This window comes from Crocodylus porosus, unplaced genomic scaffold (assembly GCF_001723895.1).
Source record: "Crocodylus porosus isolate Cpor-Errol unplaced genomic scaffold, CroPor_comp1, whole genome shotgun sequence".
Lineage (NCBI taxonomy): Eukaryota > Metazoa > Chordata > Crocodylia > Crocodylidae > Crocodylus > Crocodylus porosus.
In genome coordinates this window covers 2,178,302-2,204,137 of record NW_017728949.1, presented here as the reverse complement: position 1 = coordinate 2,204,137, position 25,836 = coordinate 2,178,302, and the positions used below count along the sequence as shown (strand labels likewise).

General features: G+C 54.6%; 2 protein-coding genes across 2 annotated transcripts; one reads left to right on the top strand and one right to left on the bottom strand.

Annotated features, from left to right (window-relative positions):
- The first annotated feature begins 215 nt into the window (after positions 1-215).
- On the top strand, positions 216-14,606 carry SMARCD2 (SWI/SNF related, matrix associated, actin dependent regulator of chromatin, subfamily d, member 2). Its single transcript, XM_019553813.1, has 12 exons — positions 216-516; positions 5,342-5,384; positions 6,185-6,307; positions 6,491-6,610; positions 7,384-7,479; positions 8,154-8,255; positions 8,724-8,885; positions 9,342-9,439; positions 9,958-10,093; positions 10,668-10,790; positions 11,143-11,244; positions 13,047-14,606. The coding sequence occupies exons 1-12, from the start codon at positions 341-343 to the stop codon at positions 13,098-13,100; spliced, it is 1,335 nt and encodes a 444-aa protein (XP_019409358.1). The 5' UTR covers positions 216-340; the 3' UTR covers positions 13,101-14,606.
- A 580-nt stretch (positions 14,607-15,186) lies between these two features.
- On the bottom strand, positions 15,187-25,603 carry PSMC5 (proteasome 26S subunit, ATPase 5). The gene is made up of 12 exons (XM_019553814.1): positions 25,462-25,603; positions 23,856-23,927; positions 22,150-22,219; positions 21,627-21,724; positions 20,632-20,688; positions 20,173-20,403; positions 18,824-18,950; positions 17,958-18,148; positions 17,533-17,631; positions 17,106-17,216; positions 16,641-16,727; positions 15,187-15,339 (listed from the first exon to the last, which is right to left on the bottom strand). The coding sequence occupies exons 1-12, from the start codon at positions 25,498-25,500 to the stop codon at positions 15,286-15,288; spliced, it is 1,236 nt and encodes a 411-aa protein (XP_019409359.1). The 5' UTR covers positions 25,501-25,603; the 3' UTR covers positions 15,187-15,285.
- Between the last annotated feature and the right edge of the window lie 233 nt (positions 25,604-25,836).

Here is a 25,836-nt window from a genome sequence, read left to right as displayed (position 1 = left end):
TGTCTGCACAGCGCCCATGCTAAACTGTATACTTCCTGGTGCGGGCAAGCCTGTAGTTACTCTGTGAATGGCAGTAACAGAGGGAGGCTATAATTTGGGTTCCCTGTTACCAGTGGTACTTGCTCCCCAGGCCTGTCTGATCAGGGCTCCTCCTCCTCCCCTGCCAGGAGAGCTTCTCAGACGCAGGTTGCCCGGCCAGTGCTGTCACTGAAGCAGGTGTGCAGTTCATTCCCCGGGCTGCATTGGTCACGGGCCTTTTTAAGGTGCTTGCTGGAGCTCTGGCCCCTGCTTTCCTGAGGTCACGCCTTGTTCTGTCTCTCTCTCCCACCAGCGCCCTGGGATGCCGCCAGGTGCCCGGATGCCGATGACAGGGCTGCAGGTGGGGCCGCCTTCAGGACCGCCGTATGGAGCAGCCAGTCCCCTGAGACCAGGCCTGCCGCAGTCGATGATGGACCCCTTCCGGAAACGCCTGCTTGCGCCACAGTCACAGCCACCACTGGCGAGCCAGAGGCGAGGGTAAGGATATGATCGTTACCCTTCTGGGTAGGGCATGATGTGAGTGAAGGCAGCTCCTCCCCTGGGATCACACAAGTGGAGAGAGAACCTGTCACAGCTAGGCTTAGTGCAGTGGAGTAGGGTTGGGCTCCTGCATCCTGCTCCCAGCCCTATTATGATCCTGGGCGAGTCACTGGGCTTTCTGCTGTCTCCCTTTTTCCCATGTTCAAAAGAGGTGGCTGGTGCCTGGGCAGAGGAGCTGATTTCCATGGCTGAGTGGCCAGCGTGCAGTATGTTGGAGTCTCTCAAGATAGCGCTGGGGGGAGGCGGCCTGAGCAGGGATTGATTAGATCTCGGCTCTCCTGCTCTCTGCTCCATTTCCAGTTAATCAGCGCAAGGGAAGGATGTTCAGTGGTGCCGAGGATTTCTAGTCCCTGATTCTGGACTGGCTAGGGGCCTCGCTCTCTCTCTGCCTTTGAGTGGCACCCCTGGCTGCTTGTCTTTGGCAGAAGCGAACGTGGATTTGGAGATGGGCTGTATCTCTGTCCCCCCTGATATTTTGTTGTTGTTGTAAAAATCTCTCTCTCTTTATATAAAGTTATATATATATCAATGCTCTATCCATTACACCACAAAAGGATTAAACCTTTCCCATTACAGAAATCCGTACCAGCAAAAAGCCTGCTGGCCACCCGAACCTGTTACAATATCCGTAAATGCGTGCAATGCACACAAAACAAACTAAGTCCATGCAGGTCGCTCAGACCAGCCCTTCCTTCCTTTCTACCCTTGCCCCACTTCCAGGGTCACATAATTGGTTCAAACGCCCTCTGTTGTTGTTGTTCCAGCTTCTGCTGGAGGACCCGCTGCTGCTGTCGCTGTCCTCTGATCCGCTTGCCTGTTCCTCTTCTTCACTTCTGGGTGGGGGTTGTATGATCCTGTGCCAGATGTCCCTATGCCAGGTGACATTTGCTGTATCTTCTCTGTCCTCTGCTGCCGATTTCTGGTAGTAGATCCAGAGTTTGCTCAGTGCCATTTTCATGCAGCCCACTACCTCTGCGTCTGTCTGTCTGTACAGCAGGAGGTTCCTGGCCTTCCACAGGGCGCTCCTGATGCAGAACGCAAACTGGTCAAAACGGGGCAACAGTCTCCCCTGATGTTTGGCAAGGTGCCCATACAGCGCTGCTTCACTGTTTAGCTGGCTGACACTGGTCACTGCTTTGCACAGCTGTTTTACCTTTTTCCATACCTCCTTAGCGTAGAGCCAGAGGAGATGCTCAGTTATTTCTGTGGCCCCGTGGCAGCTGGGCCACAGGCAGCTGAGTCTCCCCAACTGCCCCTCTCTCTGTCTCTGGGCCCTCACTGGCAGAGCTCAGTGGGCTATGAGCCAGTTCAGGTCCCTGTGATTTTTGTGCAGCTCTTTGTGGTGGATGCGCTCCCACGTGGCCTGGCATGTGTCGCCTGGGAGCAGGTCCACGGGAGACGTGAAATCAATTACTGTCACTGTCTCTTGGATCTTCCTGTGGTTTCTCACGTTCGCTGGGCCTACATTCTGCAGACCATACACGTTGTGGCACTGGTTCAGGGTCTCATAGAACCACAGGGCTCTCATAATCCACGGTCTATGGTTGGTCAGGGTGAATACCCCCCAGTGTCTAAGGATGTGCCCTGCAAAGTACCTCACAAAGCAAGCGGTTTTGGCCTCTGCGTCCGTCACCAGTTTGCAGATCATGCTTGCATACTTGGCCCACAGGAATAGGAGGATGTATGGCGTGTCCCTGCCCCTGGCCCTCTTGTCCTTGTACAGGGTCTTCCGGGAGACCTTTTTCCATCTGGAGCCCCAGAAGAAAACACACACGGCCCTACTGGATCCTGTGGTATGCAGCTCTTGGAGGCTTCCTCCCCCACTTTGGTCTTCCCTGCAAACCAAACTGGGGGGGATGTGTGCTGTGCTGGCAGTTCCCGAGTTGTTTATGGTGCTGCTAATCCCTTTGCTCTGTTTCTGTTTGCACTGGGGTTTGTTGACTGCTCTGGGCTGTTTTCCCAGGGCAGGATCTCCTGGGCCTAGTGGATGCTTGGGTCCTTTCCCTGCCAGAGCTGGACAGTGGAGCCCAGTTAATTTGATGCCTGCTTGCAGGTATATTGCCCCCAGCCCTGCAGCTGGCCCTGTTGAGCCACACCCTTGGTTTTGCATTCCCTTAGCAGAGCCGAGGGGTAATGGAGGCCAGAAGTTCCCGGCACTCTGTGTGCTGCCACGGAGCTTGCTTCTTGGCCACAGGCTTTGTGGGGCGGGGGGGGAGGGGAGAGGCTTGCTCAGGGGAATCGCTGGGCCTGTGCATCTGCGCGACATTCCTGGGCAGAGCTGGAATTCTGATCACTGGGGAAGGGGAGGGAGGTGGCTGGCCTGTGCCGAGTGAGGGATCCCTCCCCTGGAGCAAGACATGATCCTGCAGGGCTTCCAACTTCACTCCATCCATAGCTTTAGTTGTGGTATGACTGGGTCTTGTGCTGAACTGGTATAGCTCCCTTCTCAGCCACCTGAGGGCTGTTGGGCAAACCTGCACCTTCAGCCACAAGCCAACATGTTCTTGGCCTGGGTTCCAGCTGTCTTTTCAATGGAATAGAAGAAACCCCACCTCCAAAGACCTGTGAGTGTTGGTCAGTGCCCTGCCCCCTTTTCCAGAGAAACATTTAAGCTTGCATGAGCAGTAGTTTCAGACCTTTGGCCTCCCAGGTTCCTGTGTGAGCTGCCCTCAGTGACCATTGGCACAGTCTTGGGATGGCAGGGCATGAGTGCTAGAAGCTTTTAGGGGTACCATGGTGTCCACAACAGCCACTTGAGTGCATGAACAACACATGCCCCCAGCGACTGGGGGGGCACAGCAGCAGTGGGAGCGCAGCTGTGGTAAGTGTGGAGCTCCCACAGAAACCACTGGCAGTGAGCGCCGACCAGGGGTGGGCAACCACCCACAGATGCTGCTGGCAGCGTTGGCAGCAGCCAGCGGCGATCACTGTCTGCCTGCAGATGCTACCGTTAGTGGCAGGGGGTGGCGAGATCACTGACTGCCTGTAGACACTGTCGGTGGTGGAGGGCAGGGGGATGAGTGACGACTGGCCACAGGCACCACTTACAGTATTGGCGGTGCCTTTTCATAGGGGGTGCACCGCCATGCTTAGGGGGTGCACATGTGCTTGCGTGCACCCCCTATGTGTTGCCAGTGCTTGAGTGCCAACTGCTTTAGGAGAAGCCTCCAGCTTTGCTAGGACGACACAAGATACTGGAGTCCTTCCACAGCGCTCCTGCAGTGCATGCAGAAGGGATCTTTGTGTGGACAGACCAAGCTCTTTGGGTAGTGAAGGTCTCAGTCTCTGCTCCAAGACAGCCCTCTGTTGCTTCTGCCCTGATAGACCCAGTCTGTCTGAAGTCTGTCATGGGCTACATGCCAGGTGCAGCGATGTGGGGGAGTATCTGGGAGGGCCGTGGACAAGACGCTTCTCAGGGAGAAGGGATGGTTTCTCCTCCTCTCTAGCTGTTCTGTCTCAAACGCAGCACAGCTTTGAAACTATGGAGCTGGTCTGGTTTGTTCCCTTGCTGTCAGCCAGGGATGGATTTGCAGGAGGATTTGGGGAAGGCAAGGAGGCTGCCAGCATTCTCAAGAGTTGCCATGACCCTTACTTAGGTCTTTGGGTGGTTTTGTGCCTGCACCACACACTGCAAGCTGGAGTCACCATGTGTGCAGGTGTGACAGTACAGAAAGGAGTCACAGGCCTCCAGTGCCAGGGAGAACTTGCTTTTGCAGACCACATGTGCAGCAGCCTGGTGCAGATGAGATGAGCATGGGGTGAGTTGAGAGATGAGGCTGATCCAGGCAGTTCTGCAGCTCCTGCAGTTATCCTGTAGTTCTTGTCTTAGCCTCACCCATGCTGTGACTGTTGCCTGCCCTGGCAGGCCTGAGAGATCTCTGAGCAAGGGGTTTTGTTTGGGGATGGGGCATTGTGGCTCAGACTTCATACTTGGAATCACAGCTGGGAGTTGGGATATTGACCTTGCCAGGACTGTTAAATTACAACAGTCCCAGAACAGGATTTGCTGCTCTAAGAACTGTTTTCCATTGGGTCCTTGCAGCTGGAAATGGTAAAGCACAAGGGTGGACATTATCAGGTGGGGAAACTGAGGCACAACAGGATAGGAAGCATCTTTCCCAAGGTCACAGGAGAAGTTAGCATGACCACAGAAGAGAACCTATGAATCCTCACTATCCTGGTTTCTAAGATACACTGCCTGCCCTCCTGGTAGACACTCTGGGCTGGGTCCTAAGCTCTTATGTATTATTTGTGTCTGGAGTAGGGGTGAGGACCTCCTGGTCACAGTCCCATGTAGGTGACTTGTCTACCTAATGCACAGCATCTCCTGGTGTCTGGGGTCCAGGACTGGTTACCATCTGGATATACAGACATTCTCCCCCCTACCCCCCAAGAGAAACTCTCCTGGGAGTAGTTTAACCCTCAGTATTCCCAGGTTACTTTTCTCCTGGAGTGGCCATTTTTTACTGTGGGAGAAAAAGCATGAATATCTGTATGCTTGTGGTTTCTCTTGGGAAAGCAGCAACACCCTGGAGAAACTGGATGTCTGTGTGAGGCCCTACTGATCAGCAAATTAGGGAAAGCTTCTCTGTTCAATTGGCCTGTAAAGTGCCTGGCAGGTCCCAGCTCCACAGGCTGGACCAGCATCTGAGCCTGGGCAGTAAGGCAGGTTCCTTACTCTTCAGACAGGCAGCAGGATACACGTTATCTCATGTCCCCATGGTTCTCACTCAGCTCCTACTGGCCTGTGTGCTTTTTGCAGGGTGAAAAGGAGGAAGATGGCTGACAAAGTCTTACCACAGAGGGTAAGTGCTGCCTTCCTGATGATGAACCAGGCAAAGAGTGTGGGCGCCATCCCCAGGCTAGGGTGCACTGATGTCAGTGGACAGGGCACTAAGAAAGGGATGAAAAGGGACCACCTCCCTCCCCTGGGTAGGAGTAGAAACATCCCTGGGGTCTAGAGCTCTTCTCAGTGATGTTGGGGATGAGGGGAGACGAGATCCTTTATGTAGCTAGTGGGGGCAGATGATCCCCCTGGCTCCTCCCCTGCATGGAAGGGGAAGAAGTGATGGTGCCTTGGATTCTAGGGGACCTCTGGAGCAGTGCTCTTGTGCGGAGCCTTTGACTTTCATGATGTGCCATGTCACAGCCCTAGAGGTGAGGTTGCTCATCCTTGAGCTGGCTGCTTAGTAGTCACCACCCAGGACTGTGCTGGCAGCAGGGAGTTCTTGGCTCCTAATCACCCTCACAGAGGAGGCTGCAGCAGGCAGAGTGGGAAGGGGCTGCACCCTCATGTTCTGGGACTCACCTGGGAAGAAGGGAAAGAGAAGGAACGAAAGGCCAGGCCTTCAGCTGCAGGGTTTGAGCATGAAAGCAGTGTTCTCTGCAAGGGACAGCTTTGCAGTGCTCTAGGATCCACACTTTGCCAGGTGGGGTGAGCTGGGCTTCCCTTTGCCAGGGACCATCTGGTGAATTCAAGGTGCAGAGTTTAGTCATTTGTGATTGGGGGGATGTGTGTGGAAATGGTAGAAATGGTGCAGGACTTAGTGTGATGGATGCCCCTGGTGGGGTGGGGGTGCTCTGTAACTGGTTCTCTGTCTGGTAGATCCGGGAGCTTGTCCCAGAATCTCAGGCCTACATGGACCTCCTGGCCTTTGAGCGCAAGCTGGACCAGACCATTGCCAGGAAAAGGATGGAAATCCAGGAGGCCATCAAAAAGCCCCTGACGGTATGAGGCATCATCCCTGGGAAGGAAGCTGTTGCCCGGACGGCCCCAGTTGGCTTGGGTGGGCAGAGGTGCTCAGCATCCAGGACTCTCAAGAGCAGGGAAGCCTGGTTGGGGCATTGCCAGCTTGCTGCCAGATCTGAGTGTCCCTGTATTTCTCTCTCTCTCTCTCTCTTTCCTTCACAGCAAAAGCGGAAGCTGCGTATTTACATCTCCAACACCTTCAGCCCGGCCAAGGAAGAGGGGGATGGCGGGGAGCGTGTGGCCTCCTGGGAGCTGCGTGTGGAAGGCAAACTCCTGGAGGATGTAAGGATGTGGGCAGAGATGCCCTTGCATGCACCTGTGTTTGTACTCCATGCTGTCTGGTGCTACCCAGTGGGGCCATGGCAACAAGTTTCTTTTCTCCAGCTGAGCACATGGAGGAGCTGTGCTGTGCCCACTTCTGCTCACTCACCACCCATCCCTACTTCATGCAGGTGGCCAGCTCATACCCCTGTCCCAGCCCATGGTTTACCTTTGCTAGCCGGAGAGCAAAGCTAGTATTACATGGACTCTGTCTGTGTTGGTGGACTCTGTCTGTGTTGGCTCATATGCTCTTGTTCCTACAGCCCTCTGTGCTGGGCTGCGAGGTTGTGTAGAATTACTGCACAGCCCCTGGTCTCAAATGCCAGCAGGCTCCTGCACTATCCCAAAGTGGGACCCGGAGCACTTTGCCTGGCTGTATAGTCTCCCTCCCTCATATGTCATCAAAGTATTCCCTAGCCAACAACCCAAGGAGGCCTCCAGTGTCATTGAGTTCCTCCCTGCCTCTCCCTGTACCCCGAGAGTCCCTTGAGCTTGCCCAGGCCTGGCATGTGTCTGTACTATGGCGCCCCACAGCACCAACAGGTCTGCTGAGCCGAGCCCATGAGAATTCGCCAAGCAGCTGGGTTCAGTGCCACCTGCAGGTCATGCCTCTGCGCTGTGGGTGGGGCTCTGTCACGGGGTTTCTGTGCTCCTGCCTGCCTGGCACTACACCCCCAGGGCCACTGGGGCTGGAAAGGGGGTGACTGAGGCCCACACTGGCTTGTGTCTTTCAGCCAAGCAAGCAGAAGAGAAAGTTTTCCTCCTTTTTCAAGAGCCTTGTGATTGAGCTGGACAAGGAGCTCTATGGACCAGACAACCATCTGGTGGAGGTGAGGTGTCTCAGCAGGTGGGGCTGAGGCAGTGGCTTGTCCCATGAACCTCCTGAAGTGGGTCTCTGCTCTGCAACCTCAGGGATCCCTGGGGCTGGTCCTGTGGGTGGCTCAGGAGAGTAGTGGAGCTGTGGATTGGGATATAAGCTCAGCTGAATCTTCCCTGCAGGTGCTTGGCCCCTGGCTTTCATTATGCACTAGCAGGTCTTGCTGGGGATAGTTCAGTGTGAGAATGGGAGGCAGCTTATATGGGTGCGGGCCATATTGGATCCTCACTGCAAGGACTTGCCAATGCTCCCTCCAGGCTCCATGATGGCTTTGTTTTGTTTCTCTGTGTTGGTTGTTGGCTGTGGCCAAGGGTGGTGGCAGTGGCATGGCTCTTCTCCCCCTTACCCCCCCACCTGGGAGACTCCCAGCAGCAAAGTGTGGTAGCTCTGCCACTGTCTATCAGAGTGACCCCCCTCTGTTTAAGCCTTTTATTCCCAAGATTGACAGAGGGAGCAGAAGAAGGGTTGGGGAACAGTTTTGGCACCAGTGCACTCTTAGCTGCTTCCCCCCCACCTTCAGGGTGAGGCTTCAAATTGCTGACGGGGCTCACAAAGTGTAAATAACTGGGGTGAAGTGCCCTCTTGTGGGCATGGCAGCAACCGGCTTTGTCTTGTCGGTTCCTGCAGTGGCACAGGATGCCCACAACCCAGGAGACCGATGGCTTCCAGGTCAAACGCCCTGGCGATGTCAATGTGAAATGCACCCTGCTGCTTATGCTGGACCACCAGGTAAGGCTCCATGGGAGTCAAGGATGCAGGGTGCTGCCTCCCTTCTCTCTCCTCCCCTTCCCAGCACTGTAGGTGGGGGCGGGGAGTGGGGTGGCTTTGTTGGCCTGACTCAAGGGAGGATGATCATGGGAAAAGTCCTTTCCCTTCAGCAACAGATAGTGGCCTGGTGCTGCTGGGTATTGAGCCTAGGAGAAAGCAGAGCAGCAGATAGTCAGCCCTCAGTATCTCCTGGCTACTTGTCTTGGAGCTGGAAGGGAAGGGGGCCTCAGCAAAGGTGCACAGTACACCTGCCATGTGGGGCAGGCAGAGAGTTCCTCTTCCTTAGTTTGTGCAGGATTTCTCTGTGGTCTACCCAGGGACGCACATGTACCAGGTCCCGCAGAAGAAATCCCAGTAGATTCAAGGCCCCTGTGAGGAAGGGGAGTGCTGGCCCCACAGGCATTTCTAATGGGGACACTGTCATTGCAGCCACCGCAGTACAAACTGGACCCTCGCCTGGCTCGCCTGCTGGGCGTCCACACCCAGACCCGGGCCAACATCATGCAGGCACTGTGGCTCTACATCAAACACAACAAGCTGCAGGACAGTCACGAGAAGGAGTATATCAACTGCAACCGCTACTTCCGCCAGGTTAGCCCCTGCCCCCTTGTTTGTTCCTGCTGCCATGCTGCTGGGCAAGGCTGCTGTCTTTGTTAGTATGGGTGCCTTGGTCCCTGATGTGCTGGGAAAGCCTGGCACCTTCCTGGCTCCCTGCAGGGCCTAGTATGGGACAAGGGGCAAGGGCCTTTCTGAGACATGCCCACTGGTGCTGCAGCATGGCTCTGGGGCCAAGATTGTCAAGGGGCTGGCTGCCCCTTACACCAGCTGCTCCTCCACATGTCCCATTCCTCATCAGCAGTTCTGACAGCATTTCTACCAGCCACGAGATGGGTCACTAATCCTTGGCCTGTATTGGCAGCTATTCCCATCCCCCACAAGCCCATCCTGCCGGCTGCTAGGCAGTACCTCTGAGCCCTACTCCTTTGGGTGCTTCCAAAGGATCCCTTGCCCCAGACGCTGCCAACGCTCTGGTTTGTTCCCGGCTAGATCTTCAACTGCATCCGCATGCGATTCTCCGAGATCCCCATGAAGCTGGCAGGGCTGCTGCAACATCCCGATCCCATCATCATCAACCACACCATCAGGTGCGGCACAGCTGGGCATCCTCATTGGGCTCTGGCAGGGAGGCTGCCACTGGAGCAGGAACAGGAGCTCAGCTTTGGGGCCTTCATCCTTTCCCACCCCCAGCTCTAGAAATGCTTTCCTGAGGAGCCTGACAGAAAGCAGTTTGTTCCTGGGCTGTGCTTTTTCTATGCGCTGTGGCTGGACAGGCCCTAAACCCAGGGTGCAGGAGTAGACAGGGTTGGATGGCTCTGGACCTGGAGGCAGGAACCTATGAAATCTGGTTCAGGAAAATTGGGCTTCTCACCTCAAGGGTGCAGGTCCCAAGGGCAGTGGGAGCTGACATTGCCCACAGTGGTGACCCACAGAATGTGGAACAAGTTGGGGCATCTTGCTGCGATATCAGTGAGGCTGAGGTTCGTGAGGAAGCTGGTTTTCCCTCTGGGGTAGGTGGGGATTGGGGGCTGCCTGTGACCATCTGCCCAGCTCCATGGCTGGCTGTCCCAGGCATCCCCCAATGACTTGGTCTGTGCCTCACCAGTGTGGATCCGAATGACCAGAAGAAGACTGCCTGCTACGACATAGACGTTGAGGTTGATGACCCTCTGAAAGCCCAGATGAGCAACTTCCTGGCCTCCACCACCAACCAGCAGGAAATTGCCTCCCTGGATGCCAAGGTTTGGGGTGTCTTTGTGCTGCCCAGCTCTTGCCCTGCCAATCAGGGAGACAAAATCCTGCTAGGGCAGACGGTGCCAGTGCCCTCTCCCTGCCTTAGTAGCTGGGATCCTGGCACACTGGCTGAGCTGTTAGTCAAATGCCAACTCTTTCCCAAAGGTACTGTGTATTCTAGTACCTCTGAGCCTGGGGTGTAGGGGAGAAAGGCTGGGCAGGGGGTGACTGCCAGGGATGCTCACAGGGGCTGATGTCAATGTACCCCTCCAGAAAAAGGAGCCAGTAGGGTGCCCCATGGTCTGTGCATGTTTCTCTGTGTTGTGCCCACTAACATCAGTCTGGTTTCAGGCTGGCAGGCTAAGCCCTATGAGGCAGCTGGTAGCTGGCTTCCTCCTGCTGCCAAACCCCAGGCCAGCCCAGCTAGAAGAGGGCTGCTCCTTCCCCTGGGACATCCTCTCCCCCATGCTATGGAAGGACCAGATTTGGCACCCTAAGATGGTCCTGACTCTGTCTGACCAGAACCAGCCCTGCCCCAGGTCTTTGCTAGCCAGCTCCATCTAACTCAGCTACTCTTGGTAGATCCACGAGACCATAGAATCCATTAACCAGCTGAAGACGCAGAGAGATTTCATGCTGAGCTTCAGCAACAACCCACAGGACTTCATTCAGGAATGGATCAAATCCCAAAGGAGGGATCTCAAGGTGAATTTGGGGCCCTGGTAAGAGGTGGGCTAGGGAGAGTTGGGGGCTGCACCAGCTTGTGGGGCAGGGCCCTAGACACACAAGCTCCAGAAGGGACTGGTGCAGTGTGAACAGCTGGCAGGGCTGGGGCATGCCCAGAGCAGCTCTTTGTGGCCACTGTGGAGCTGCAGATCCTGAACTCATAGCACAGTGCCAAGTCCAGCAGCAGCTGGTGCAGGACTTGCCTTGGGAGCATCCCTGCAGGTGGTGCTGCCCTGCCAGGATTGGAGGGGGGTTTTGCTTGGGATGGGAGCTGGGATTTGTTAAAGCAGGAATCTGCTTCCCACTGACTCCCCCCACGCTGCTGTGCTAGATCATTACAGATGTGATTGGGAACCCGGAGGAGGAGAGACGAGCGGAGTTCTACCAGCAGCCCTGGGCACAGGAAGCTGTGGGCCGGCACATCTTTGCCAAGGTGAGAAACCCTGTGGGGCTGGCCACTGACCAACTGGCTGGGCCGCCTTTTTTCCCTCCCCCCAGGTGAGTCCCAGAACATGGGGTGCAGCCCCTTCCCACTCTGTGCCTGCTGCAGCCTCCTGTGTGAAGGTGATTAGGAGCCAGGAACTCCCTGCTGCCTGCACAGTCCTGGGTGGTGACTGCTTTGGAATGGAGCCAGCTTGGGGGGGGTTTGGAACCCAGTGTTGAACCCTGATAAAATACCTCCTTTGTAGACCAGGAGAAATGTATTAGATCACAGTAATCTGGACCTAGGACAGGACTTGCAGTACTGCTTGGGAAACTGATGAGCTGGGTATTGGTGCACTGATGGGAAAGCACTGGCTGAGGAGATTATGGGTGATGCTGAAGGGAGGTGATCAGAGCAGCTCCTTCAGGTTTGATGTTGAAACCTGACTTTATAATTTTGGCCACAAAAGTTGGTGGTGCTCAGGTTTCAACAGCTTGCTCCTATGTGAAATGGCTGTGGAGAGGGCACTTCCAGTAGGAATAGGGAAGTCTGAGTGCACTTTTGAGACCTCACCTGGAACTATGGAAGTTCTGGTTGTGCTCCAGATAGATAGATAGAAACTGGAACAGGTGCAGAGAAGGGCCCTGAGGACCAGTGGGGAAGCAGAGAGCCTGTCTCAAGAGAAGAGGCTCAAAGAGCTGGGTTTGTTTAGCTTTACAAAAAAGCAAGGGCTGAGGTGTAGGGATGCAGTCATCCTCTTTTATCACATTTGTGGGGGCTGAACTCCAGGGACAGAGAGGAGCTGTTGACAAGTGGGACTGAGGGACTTGTTTAGGTTGGAAGCAGGAGGGAGGTGTCCATCCATCTGGAACAGCCTCCCAACAGAAGTAAATGGGGATCAGGCCAACCTATCAGGTTTTTAAGATGAAGCTTGATCTGTTTTTGGACAGGATTATAATGGTGTGTTGCCTGCAGTCATAGGGGATGGGACTCAGTGATCCAGGAGGGCCCTGCCAGGCTTATGTCTGGGAGTTTTGGCTTGCTTCCTAAAAAAACAACATTTCCCCCTTCCTAAGCAGCCCACTTCTTCCCAAAACCAACACCGTCCCCAAGCACAGCTGATTGAGGGGGCTTCCATCCCTGGCTGCCCCTCAGGCTGGAAGGGTAGACAGCTCTAGGATCTCTGTGGCTGTTCTTAGCTTCCCTGTCTGCAGGGTGTGGGATCTAGGTTATACTCACTCGGTGGCTGTGGAACTGACTTCAGCCACATGGGTTTGGCCCAGCGGCAGGTACAGATATTCAACCCATGCTGTGAGGGCCAGGGGGATGGAGTGGGCAATGCAAGGCTCTGGGCATCAGGCCATCTAGCATCTCTGGCAAGGCTGGGATTGTCCCCTTCTCCTTCCCAGCAACTGGAATTTTTTCAGTTATCTTCACTGAGTCCCTTCTGCCCAAACCTTTCAGGGTGTTGATTGTGGACTTGGGTGAGGCTCAAGCCATCTCTTAGTCAGGACAAAAGACTCCTGGAAGTAGAGAGAGAGCAGGGGTAGACAGCCTTTCTGGCTGGGGGTCAGGCTGGTGGTTGGGCACTAGGACCTCAGTGCTGCTGGTGCTTGTCCCTGCAGAACTGGGAGAGTGTCCACAGCTGAAGCCCTGCATCTGTGAGCCCAATCTACCCCACAGGCTGTAGGTTGCTGATCTGTCCCAATGTGGCAGAGTACATGCCCCTCTAGCACTTGGCAGGCACATGGAGGTGTTTCCCCAGGCCCCAGCCAGCCTGACCAACCTCATGCTACCCTCTTCTCTTTCAGGTGCAGCAGCGTAGACAGGAACTGGAACAAGTGCTGGGGATTCGTCTCACCTAGTGGGCTGGCTGTGGCTCAGGGGCTGTCCTCTTCCCCTCTCTTCCAACACCTGAGCCTTACGGTACTTCTTACTGGAATCAAATACAGCACTTGCACAAAGCCTGCGACCGGGGGCTGAGCCACTAGCACCCCGAGAAGCTCTCCAGCACCACAGGGCCCCCTCTTGGGCAGGAAGCTGTAGCCAAAGGCAGAAAGGGGTGTGTTTGGGTCCTGTGGGACCCAGGCAGGCTCTGCCTTGTCTCTCTTAGCCATTCTTTATTTCAGCCCCCCTTGCATTGATATTGCTAGCTTTCTGCAGTGTGCTGTTTGCTCCTCCCCCCAGTGTTCAGTGCAGTCTTCTGTCCAAACAGCATTGCAGGCTCACTCCCTTCCCCAGGGAAGGAGGCTTGGAGCTCTCCCAGCTTGGGTCTGAGCCCTGGCGGAGCTGTTGAATGATGGGTACAAGCTGTCCCGGCTGTGCGTCTCTAGTGACTAGTTCCAAACACTCTGGCTACAGAGCTTGCTCTGTGCAACACTGCCGCCAGCAGCCCAGTCTGCTCTGGCACTAGCTGGGAGAGGGCACCGTTTGCTTTCTGCAATTCCCTCCCCCAGCTGCTCCCATGTCCTGCAGAGGCATGAGCCTGCCTGTCATTCCTCAACCAAAGTTTTGTCCATTCCAAAAGGCCGGCCTGTCTGGCCCCCATGGTTTTGCACTATTTTTGTGAACAGGTTTTATAAAAAGGAAGCCTTTTGTACAGCGGGTTTGTATTTGATTAATATATTAGAGTTCCTCTCTAGTACTGCACTCAAGTGGAGATCTATGCAGTGGGGTCCCTTTTTGTTCTTGGGAAGGGTTTGCTCAGGCCCCTTGTAGACGCCTTTTTGTAGATAACTGAGCTTTTTGGCCTGAGTCTTTGACAATCAGTTGCATTATTCCCCCCTGCCCCCTTGCTGTTTTACCTATTGCAACCTGTCTTTGTGATCTATATGAGGTATGTCATGGGGGAGGTGCTGCTACACCCTCAGGAGTCTGAGCAATGGCAGGGGGAAGCAGTGCTGGTTTCAGCCCTGTGTGCTGCTCCTGGGCCCTTTGGAGCAGGAGCAGTCTACACCCATCAAACACTGATGACAGTGGCCATGGCAGTAAGTGTCATCTTTCCTGTGGCTGCATGTTGGGAAGCCAGAGCCATGGCTCTGGGGTAGTTCACTGGGCAAGGGTGCCAGTGTGAACCAGACTTTCCCAAGTGCCTTACCGACTCTAGCCAAAGCCATGGGCATATTTGGCCCTAGGGCTTCCTGTCTTTGCACTATGACTCCTTGCTGGAGAGCATGGCCTCTCTGTTTCCTGTGCTGTAGCTAGTGTGATGGGTGCAAGCAGTGTAGCCCTGCCCTTCATTGCAGAGTAGAGGTAGGCAGAAGATGGGGTGTTTACATGCTCACCATGGGGAAGGCTCAGGGGTGCCCGCTCTTGCTGTTGTGTAACCATGTGTCTGTTTGAATATTTTCTAATAAAAACACTTTGCAGCAGTTGGTGTCTGTTGGTGTCCTGCATGTCCATAACCAGCAGCTGGGCTCTGGGTGAGGAGTACAACTACTTCCTTGAATAAGAACCTAGCAGTGTCCTGCAGGCAGAAGAGCCAGTGCAAGCAGCAGGCTGTTCTGATCTGTAACCCTGCTGGCTTGCAACAGGAGTCAGTCCTCCAAGCTCCTGTGCAGGCCTGAGGGTGCCATAACATCCTTTGGATAAGACTTAGTCAGCACTTTGGGGCCTGCAGCCAATCCTGCCCAGGGCCTGTTTGTGTGGCAGGCTTCAAAATGTTAGCACTGTTGTGTGTTCCCTAGGCACGTGTGGAAACAACTAGAAAAATTGAAACAAAACAAAATTGAGGTACCATCACTACCAAGGGGAAAAGCCTGTGACCAGCCACTTCTTTCCTCAACCACAGATGTCAGTTAGCAAATGGACCGTGCTGGTGTGTTCCAAAGTTACCAAGAACTGTCACATGGGTGTAATTTAAGCCTACAAGGGAGGTTTCTTGCTGACAGGATCAGTGTCCTACTGTAATCCTAATCCTTGCTAGTTAGTTACCTTCTACAGTCTGCAACGTACAACTTGGACACCACAGAGGTTTATTAATGAAATTGAGCAAGAAACAAACCAGGAAAGCAGCAACAACACCTTTGGGCCAACAGGGCTCAGTCCTCTTCACTTCCACAGCTTTTTGATAGACATGTTCTTTTCGCTGTCCTTCTGCATCACCTGGGAGCAAGGAGGCAAAGGTTAGATCTCACTGGTTGTCTCCAAGCTTACTAAGGGAGGTCACACTCCCTTTAGCTACATGAGAAGACAGGCCTCTTTCCCTGGAGCTTGTGCATTCCTTGCTGCAGTAGCTCTCATGATTTGGGCTACACTACCTACACATCACAATCCAATGAGCCTTTTTACTGCCTCCACGCGTTCAAAGCCAGGGAAGCAGATGGACTTTAGAGCAAGGAACCAAGTTATCCCACAAGGCTTCACCTGTTCTCACATTTCACAGAGAAGTTGCAGCTCTGTGGACCCAATCTCTACTTGGGAGATGAGTAGCATTATCCAACTGAACCTGGAGCCCTGTTAGACCATTTGGGCACTTTCATGTCCCATTCCCAAATGCTAGCTCATGGGCTGAAGCAAAAAGGCTAGAGCTCTGGGTATGACTACCTAGCTGACATCTTAACAGCCTGTGGGGTAATGGCATAGTGTGAAGTAGGGGTGCACAGATAGAGATTTTTGGGGCCAACAGCAATAGTTGATAAAAAGGGGGCATATGGACAGATACTAATTCGACTTCTGATACACAGCTCTTCAGCTTGGAGAGCAGCATTCAGTTGATTAAGGGGCAGATCAAGGCCCCAGCAGTGAGGGAGGGAATGGGGTTAGGGCTGACCAGCCAGGGCACACGGATGGGCATTTATTGGACAAATTAAAAAGAAAACCCAACCAAACAAAAACAACCAAAAAACCTAATCTGCATTAGGCAGATTTACGATACAGAAATTTTTCTTTGTATCGATGCCAGTCCAATATTGGATCAATGTATCAGTGGACCTCTAATGCGAAGACACTTCTCTAAGGCTTGCTGTAGTCATTTCATTGTGGGTGTCCCTATTCTAGCCCAGCATGCAGGTACATTAACACTACTGCCTCCATGCAATGGGGCATGTTTATCGGCTTCCTTTGAGTGCGTGTTCCCTCTTGCTCCTCTCCTTTCCCTGCAAGGAGAACAGTCTTGATCTCTGACAATTTTACAGGAACCCAATCAATGTTGTCATCCACCTATAAACTGCCACCACCTTTCAGAGATGGGGAGAGGGGGAAGGGGTAGCTGTGTGCACGTGCACGTGTCCATCCAACACTGGATTGTTTTAATAAAATGGGTCAGCAGTAAGCCGCCCATGAGGTGCCAACTGGCTATAGGTTGAGTTCTTACTGCATCACAGACTTGTATGTTCTGTTCTTTCAAAGCAGTCTGACACTGGCCTAGCAAAGCCACACAGGAAGGAACAATAGGAGGGGCTTACCTTGGCTACAGCCATTTCAAAGTCTTCCTGTGTAACATGCACCCTTCTCTCCCTCAGTGCATACATACCAGCTTCTGTGCACACACCCTGCAAAAGGACAAGAGAGAATCACTCCCTGTTCTGTACTGTTCCCTGCAGCTGCTGTCTTCACCCACACTGCAGCTAGTTGTCCTGAGCAGAATGGCTCTCAGCTGGATTGTCAGCTGGTGACATATCCCATGCATCTGATGGACATCCCCCGGCTACAGGCACTTCCTGACTTGAGAGGTTAACTCAAAACTTGATAGCAGGGTTCAAACCAAACCTGCTGCAGGAGTCAGGCTGGTAACATTCTCATTGCAAGGAGCTCAGGGAGACCCTGTGCATTCAGGAGAAACTGCTGCTCCACTCGATGTGCCCATCCCAACCAATGCCTGTGTCAAGCCCTTTCCCCACTCCAGACAACTCTGGCCCTGCTGCACTCACCTTCACCTCAGCACCAGAGGCTCCGGGCATCAGCTCTGCAATTTTACGGAGGTTTATACCCCGCGTTAGGTTCATTTTCCGAGAGTGGATCTTCAGAATGTCTAGGCGAGCCTGTGGGAAAGAGGGCCCAGCCATGGGTGAGGGCCAGCAGGGGCATGGACTGCTCCAGAGAGCATGGCCATCAGGCCAGCCCAGTCACTCAGCTGGACTCTAGCTTGAGGGCTTCCCCAGACACCCTTCAGGGTTGACACTACAGAAGCTGACCACAGGCCTTGTCCACAGCCCCTAGAGGAAAGCCCCAGCTGCAGGCTGACAGGGCCCCAGGCCCCGGATGGAGGAAAACCAATAGGCCTGGCCCTAGGAACAAAGGGAATGAGGCTGCAATCAGTTGCATTGTGTCTGCCTCCCAGGGCCAGCTCCACCTTACCTCTTCATTTGGAGGAGGGAACTCAATCTTCCTGTCAATGCGGCCAGGGCGCAGCAGTGCAGAGTCCAGGATGTCTATCCGGTTAGTGGCCATAATGACCTACAAGGGAAGAAGTGGTTACTGATGCTGCCAGGGTCCTAACTTGACCTCTACCTGGGAGCCTCATCCTGCGAACCAGCTATATCAGGCCCCTGGTGCCACTTAGTCATCACTACCCTCAGTTCACACCCAGTCAGGATGCATCCTGTTTCCTACTCATCCTGAGCAAATTAATGGGAATTGGAAAGGGAAATGGAAGCCTGTACTTGCCTCTGGCACAGGCTGGGGAGCTGAAGTGCAGCCAGGGGAAGCAACTTGCCCAACATCACACAGTGGCAGAGATGCTGAGAGCCTCCCTCCCTCCCCAGTGCTGCCCTGTCACTCACTTTGATGTTCTTGGTGGCTTCGAAGCCATCAAGCTGGTTAAGGAGCTCCAGCATGGTGCGCTGCACCTCGCTGTCACCCCCAGAGCCACCTTCCAGGCGAGAGGAGCCAATGGAGTCGATCTCATCCATGAAGATGATGGAAGGAGCGTGCTCTCTGGCCATCACAAAGAGCTCCCGCACCATGCGTGCACCTGGGGACGAGAGAGGCCCCTCAACACTCTGCACCAGGACAGGACATGGCTAGGTAGCAGATACTCCAAGGCAGGGATTCCCAAAGTTTTTATGCTGCAGCCTGGCAAACCACGGCTCAGCAGTCACAGCTGACCATGGCCAGAATTGGTCTGGAAGACAGGTAAGAATACCCCCATCCCTGGGGGGGATCTGGGCCAAATTCTGTACTGCTGCAGGCCCTGCAGAAGCAGCTGTGGTTTGCCGGTCCACAGCCACTTCTGGTCCAGCAGCCGACCCACGGCCCAGGGATTGAGAACCCCTGCTCTAAGGGATGGCGCTATGAACCTAGAGAGCTCCTGGCCAGCATCAGTAGCACCCTTTACAACGAAGCCAGCCAGTGAGCCCAATCTAGGGAGTACTCACTGCAGTACGAGGGACAAGGATACTATCTTTCCATCCATTAGCTAGGCACAGGCCCTTGTGGGAGGCATTCAAATGAGCCACAATCATGCATATGATCATGGGCTCACTTGGCTCAGTGGAATGGCAACACAAGCCCCAAGGAGGCCATGCAGTGCCAGAGCTCATGTACTTGCCAGGGCCTAGCATGGACATGCTCTTAGGTGTTGACTTTGTCTCTGTCCCTACTGCAACCTCCTCCCCACTGCAGTCACCCTGCCTTCCTTCACACCTACCCTCGCCGATGAACTTCTGTACCAGCTCGGAGCCTGAGACACGGATGAAGGTGCAGTCAGTGTGGTGAGCTACAGCCCGGGCAAGCAAGGTCTTTCCAGTGCCAGGAGGGCCATACAGCAACACGCCCTGCAACAGCCATCATCGGGTGGTCAGAGGGTGCTCTCCCTCTAGGCAGGAGCAGCAAGTCTAGTGGCATGGCTTGGGGTGCAGGCACAGATGACAGCACTTGGTGCCACCTAGTGGACAACTAACTTAAAAGCACCCAGGTTCGGGCAGGGCAGGGTGCTTCACCTGCAGTGCACCATGGCCACTGCAAATAAATAAGGGAGCAAAGTGAAGCAACCAGAGCTGTCCCAGTGGAGCTCTCCATGTGCTGCCAGGTGAGAGGGACCCCTGAAAAGCTGTCAGTGATTCTTGTGCCTGCAGACGGGTACTGCTCATGGCCCAGGGGCAGGGCTCTGCATGGCAACATCCCCTCCCTGCCCCTCCAGCAAGGCTTACTCAGCCACACTGAACTGACCCCTCGGGGCAGACAGCAGCAGAAGGAACAGAGCAGCCGCACGCTTCACTGAGGAGTTACTGGCCACGTAAGAGGTGAGGCAAGAGCACATACCACTGTCCCTCTTGGCACTGCCCTTGCTGCAGCAGCCAGCATAAGCCCATCCCAGGTTCCCAGGGCAGAGGTGACGGGCTGTCTCACTGTGGGGAGCCTAGGGTTTCTGGCCATCACTTCCGCTGGTACCACTGTTGCAGGGAAAGGCCCTGGTGCCCCATAATGCACATGCCAGCGTCCGTGCAGACGCTCAGGGGCACTCAGTACCTTGTGCATGAAACCCACCTCCTTTTTGATATGGGTTCCCAAGGCCTCATATCCTGCTCCCTGCCTCTTAGAGCAGGGCATGGCTAGAGAGCCCAGCTTATGTCACATGAGTGGGAGTGTGTGTGGTGGGGGTAGCCTTGCTGCCCCAAGCTGCAGATGCTGACAACCCCATCGATCTCATCCTGGATCAGCAGCTCTCAAGCAAGCAACTGGAATAAGCCTCCTTCTCTGGGGCAGAAGGAATCATGGATTGGCAGGCAGTCTACTGTGCACAGTGCAGAGGACTAAGAGGCTGCAGTGCTCCTACTGTTCCCTTGCCCCTTCCCAGTCTAGCCCAGAAGCCTGGTTAGCCACACATGGGTGGCTGAGGAGAGGCAGGGCCACATCATCACTGCTCAGTTTTGGAAGGCAGCCCCCAGTAAGCAGAACTCCCTGCTTCCTCCACAGCTGGCACTGCACACACACTGACACCTGGGGAACACAGGGGACCCAGAACCTGCCCACAATTCCTGCATGAACAGCACTTGCCTTGGGCTGGGCAATTCCCAGGGCCTCAAAAAGCTCTGGATGCTTGACAGGCAGCTCAATCACTTCCTTGATTTCCTTGATCTGCTTGTCCAAGCCTCCGATCATCTCATAGGTGGAATCAGGGACCTTCTCGACCATCATGAGGGACACAAGGGGGTCCACCTTGTTAGGCAGAATCTTGTGGAGCGTGTAGCTGTCATTCCGCAGTGCCACGCGGCAGTTGGGGGTCACCTTTGGAGAAGAGGACAGGAGCTAAGGCCTAAAAGCAGAACCCACCCCCCCAGCAAGCTGCTGGATGGGGCTGCAGCAAACAGAGCTGCATGAAGTGCATAAGAAGGGCGCAGCCTCCTGTGCAGCATGCTGGCAGGTTAGGGACTGCAGTACAAAGGAGAGTGGCTGCTGCCGTGCCATACAACCCCAGACCTGCAGGGCTCCCATCATGCAGGTCTCAATACTTACATCATTGATGTCGATGTTTTTATCAACGTCTACCACAAATTTCCCTTCTGGGTGGACCTGAAACAGATGAGTCACTGGCTGAGTGCAGCTGAGGCCTCTGGGCAGTTTCCTCCCCAAAGGGCAAGGCCCTAGGGTGGGACCCAAAAGACAAAGATTTTTAGCAAGTTCAGGGCAAGATTAGTCCAGGTACAGGCCTTCACTGCCCACTCACGGGCTCTTCCCACACAACCACAACCTGCAAGGCAGCTCTAGGGGCAGAGGTTGATCATAACTAAGACAGCTCTCAGGATGTCCTGGTCTGACCTTTCTTTGGGGACTTTGCAGTCTGATGCCAGACGGATGACTGCAGCAAGGCCCCGTGAAGCTCCGAGGAGCCCTGCTCCTGGATACCCATTTTCTAACACCTTTCCCATCTCATGGTGACCTCCCAACCCTCAGGCCTCCAGCCCTGCTCCCAGGAGATGATTTCTCAGTTTAGGAGAACCCTCTGGTAGGAAGTTATCAGAAATCTGAGCCAACCCCTTAGTTTCATCCTGTTCTTCCAAGCTATACCTCCACAGGCCACCTTGAGGAGCTTCCCTCTCCCCTGGGAGTCAGCACTCACAGATAGCTGTCACCCTCTTCTCCATGGCTCTTCTTGCCATGGGATGGAGGGACAGATTTGCTGCTCTAGCCACTACATTACTACTGGATTTGCAGTGCACCAGCATCCCCCAGTCTGCCTCACCTTCTCCTGCAGACCCTTTCTGGAGGCGAACCCCAGTGGTCATGTGTTTCCCCAGAGCAAGCCCACCAGCTTCCTAAGATGTGCCCAGGGAAAGCCAACAGCTGTGCTGTAGGACCATGGTGCCCTGCTGGGCCCACTCTACAGCAGTGTGTAGGTCAAGAGTGCAGTCCCCTGCCCCAGGAACCCAGGCCTCCATGTAATTACACTGGGGCCCAAGGCCAGCAGTAGGCACCAATCAGCCCCAGGAAGCAGCATCCCAGTTCTGTACCTTCACAAGCACTTTCTTTTTGTCCATGGCTCTCACCACCTCGCCAACGTAGGAGCCCTGCTCCTGTAGCAGCTGCAGCTCCTCCCGCAGCAGGCGCACTGCAATGGAATAAGAGATTTTAATACTGTATGAAGGGCTGGCAGGGCTTCACTGGTTCTTAGCTGGGACCATACAGAGGACAGGCCTTCCAGGGCAGGGGTTCTCCAGCCACTGTTACTGCCTACCCAGCTGCAGCCATGCTCTGCTGCCAGTGTGGGCTAGCATAGAACCTCAGCCAACACATTCCTTTGTGGCTGGATAAGACAGTCTATGGGGTGGAGGGGAGCATCTGTGCTGCAGTGGAAATAAAGAGGCCGCAAAGCTTGGATGCCAACAGACCAAGACAGCCGGGGAGGGTCCATACCTACAGAGCACGCAACAACTCTGTGTTGGGTCTCAGTTCACCAGGGATTCCACTTTCAATATTATCAAGTGGGAGGCAGCTCCCCAGTAGCTGGAAGGGGAAGGTCAAATAAACCCATACCTTTGGCATTCAGTTCATTCCTTTGCGCTTGCAGACGGCGGAGATTCTGGCTCTTCTCATTCACAATCAGCTTTGGAGAGGAAGGACAAGGTATAAGCCCTTACCAGCCCACAAGGGTCAGCCCTGCCCAAGTGCCTCCACTAGAGCACAGCAGCTCAGATGATATGTCAACTGAAGCTGCCAGCAGAAGCCTGTGTGAGACCAGTCTGGGCACAAATAGCACCCTCTTTTTGTCCATGGCTCTCACCACCTCGCCAATGTAGGAGCCCTGCTACATTAAAGAGGAAGTTAAAGGGGTCCTTCTCAGGGTGGATTTGATTTAAATCAAATCGACTTAAATCACTGAGAAGGAAGCCTCATTTTAATTATTGTTTTCTACAAAAAGTGCCTGTGAAGTCATTAGGAGGTGAACTATCTCCAATTCACTAGATCATAGATATTTGGGGGATATTTTTGCCACATTGTATTAGGAGGACATCAAATGAGGTCTGCAGCCATGTTATTAGCTTGGGGCTTTCTTCACTTTCTTCTAGATTTCTTCTCATCTTTGATTCCTTGTCTCTTTTGCAGCCTGGCAAGCCTGCTGTCACGATAGGTCATACCATTCTACCATACCATTACCTCACTAGATCTCAAATCAGTGGAGAGGCTATACTCAGAAACTTATTCCTCAAGGCTTCTAGAATATTCTGCTCAAAATGTTTCTCTTTTGTTTCTACTGCCCCTTCCTTCTTGCATTTATCTCCAGACTCCTCTGCCTTGCCCAGATCTACTCCACCCCCAACAATCTTCTATTCATTTTACTTCTTGAAAATTTGCACTTTTAGGGAGAGGCAAGGGCTTGACTCTGCGTACACAAACCTGCAGAGAAACAATAGGGCTGATGGGTAAGTAATCAGGTCTGTTCTCTCTCATCTCCATATACTGCTGTTAACAAGGATGTTATTGCACAATCAAAGGCCAAGACAGTAAGCCTTACAAAGAGAGGCTGAGGGACATGGGACTCTACAGCCTGGAGAAGGAAGGCCCAGGGGGAACTTGGCAGCAGCCTGTAAGTATATAAGAGGTGTACACCAGGATCTGGGAGAACAATGAAAACATTGATTTTTACCCACCCTAGGTCCTTCTCAAGGGGAAACTCCTCAGGTCTAGCACAATGGCTTTTGCACTCTCTGCCCAGCTCTTGCCAGAGCCTTGTCCTAGAAACCAGCCTGGCACAACAGCTGGGAAGGACTCACCCTAACTTGCAGGCCACAGCCCTTCATGTGCAAGCCACTGGCTTTGGAGGTTTTGGGAGGTCACATCATTGGGGCAGGGACACCTCTGCCAAACAATTCATGGGCACTTGGCTAGGGCCCTTGGATTTGGCCACTTACTACCCACCCCAACAGCCTGAGGTTGTGCTGCTTTGCACTGAACTAGACTACCTTCCTGGACAGCAGGTCAGCTCACTTCAAAGGGTTATTGCTAAGTGGAAACTCCTCCCCCAGGGAGGGGTTCCTGGTGATGCTGCTGGCCAGCAGCACTCCAATCCTATCCTGGCAGGATTGAGATAGGGAGTGGTCCTGAGCCTCCAGCCCCACTGGCAGGGGGGAAAGGGGCAGGAGCTGGGCTAGTTGGAAGTGCTATACAAAAAGAGCAGAGGGACAGCAGGGTCCCTGCTGCAGAAAACACGACCTAGTGAAAACACAACCCCTGCAGCTCACCTGCAGCTCCTCAATCTTTGACAAGTAGTACTGGCGGAGGCCTGTCCCTCCTTTGCCTTCATCCATCTCCATCTGCCAAGAAAACATGACAGAACATGCATGTCAGCCCAGGAAAGCATCTCAGACAGCCCGACAGAAAAAGGCCAGACTCATGGCAGGAAGCGGAGAGGTTTGTTCCAAAAAGAGCTGTGCCTGGAGGTGGCAGGTCCCACCACACAGTAACACACCCGTGGGACAGATACAGTCTCCGAAACCCTCCCCCAACTGTTCCTCTGCTCCTTGTATGCCCAGGCGCCCCCTTTCAATCAGGGCATCCCACCTATGGCCAAGTGAGGACCCAATGGCCTGCCAGCATGTCCATGGGGCAGGGGAAGAGAGCAGAGCCCATTAATACCAGGGTGCTCTGCACCTCCTCCAGGGGACCGTTTTGTCCCTGGCACAGGAGCATGGGAGGAAGCAAGGCAGGAAGAAGAGTTGAACTGGGAAGGGGTTTGGAGCAAGGTGGAAGATGAGGAAAAGGGGAAAAGCAGGATGAAGGGAGCATCAGGGGCTTGGGGGAAAGGGAGCTTCAGGGCTTCACAGAGTGACAGCTGGAGCAGGGCACCAGGGCCCCATTCCCTGGCAGGGGCAATCAACAGTCTCAGTGCCATGGGGATGGAGTTTGCTGCCACAAAGGGGCTACACATCCTCACAGGGACACGTCCCATTGTCAAAATGTAGTGCTGAACAAGCCAGGCTTGAAGGCATCATATGCCACAGTGGTTCTCAACCTTGTTAGATTCCAGGCACCCCTGGGAAAACGCCAGCTTGCTTTTCACCCATTTTTGGCAACAGGCAAATAATTGAGCAATCTTTCTACTGGAAAGTGCTCAGAAAGAGCGCAAAAGGGAGGACACGGTTTCCTATGGGAAATCTTCAGGTTTATCTTGTCAGTCCCCTTCACACACCTAACAGTGCCTCCTGGTTGTACCCCGACCACATTCCAAGGCCCCCCAGGGTGGCGCAGCACCCAGCTGACAATCACTGCCATCACATCAGGGCAGTGCAACCCCTGGCCCACGGAGTCGCACCATGCGGCCTGCTGGGCTCCCCACTGCGCAGTGGTGGCACTGACAGTATTAAACGCAGCTCCCCAGCAGCCAAATTGACAGACCCGTGGACAGGCCAGCCCGGTGCGCTGGACCGGATGAGTGCATCTGGGCGGGGAGGGGACGGGGTTGAGCACTGCTGCCCTGAGAGGACGTGGGGCTGTTCAGCCCCACTGACCAGGAAGGGAAGGCAGGGCCGGGTGCCCTGAATTGTGCCATGACTGTCCCGTCTGCCAGCCGGGGCGTGCCGAGCGCTCTACGAGTGTAACACGTCTGTCGGGCCCAAGCGCGCTATAAACGTGCCAGCTGCCGGGGCCCGAGCGCTATAACCGGGACGTCTTCCCGGGAGCCCCGTGGGACTGGCACGGGGCGGGCCGGGGGCCTCGCAGTACTACCCCTCACTCCGGCCGCCCTGACTCAGCACCGCGAGGCCGGCCCCGCAGCAGCCCGCTCCTCCCTGGCCTCGGGGGCAGGACGCGGCGGCCCCCGCGGTCCGGCTTGGCCCCGCACGGCCTCACCTGCTCGGGCCCGTCCACCGCCATCTTCTCGGCCGGCATCGAAGCAGCTCACTGGGGCGGCAATGAAGGCCCGAGCACCTGCCCACACCAGAAATGGCCACTGCCCTCACTTCCCTTGCCGTTGGTGCGCACGCACAAAGGGCGAAACATCCACCTACGCCATTTCCTGTCCGCGAGTAGAGTGGCGCCGGAAAGAAAATACTGAGTGACGCGCTCTCAGGACACGCATGCGCAGTGGGACAGCTTTGTTGTTGATGGCTCGTCCTGTGCGCACCGCCCCTTTCAGCCGCCATCTTGGTAGGGTCCGCTATGAGGCCTGGACGGAAAGGCAACCTCCCACTGAGAACCTTAGCCTGCTTTCTGCGTACAGGATGT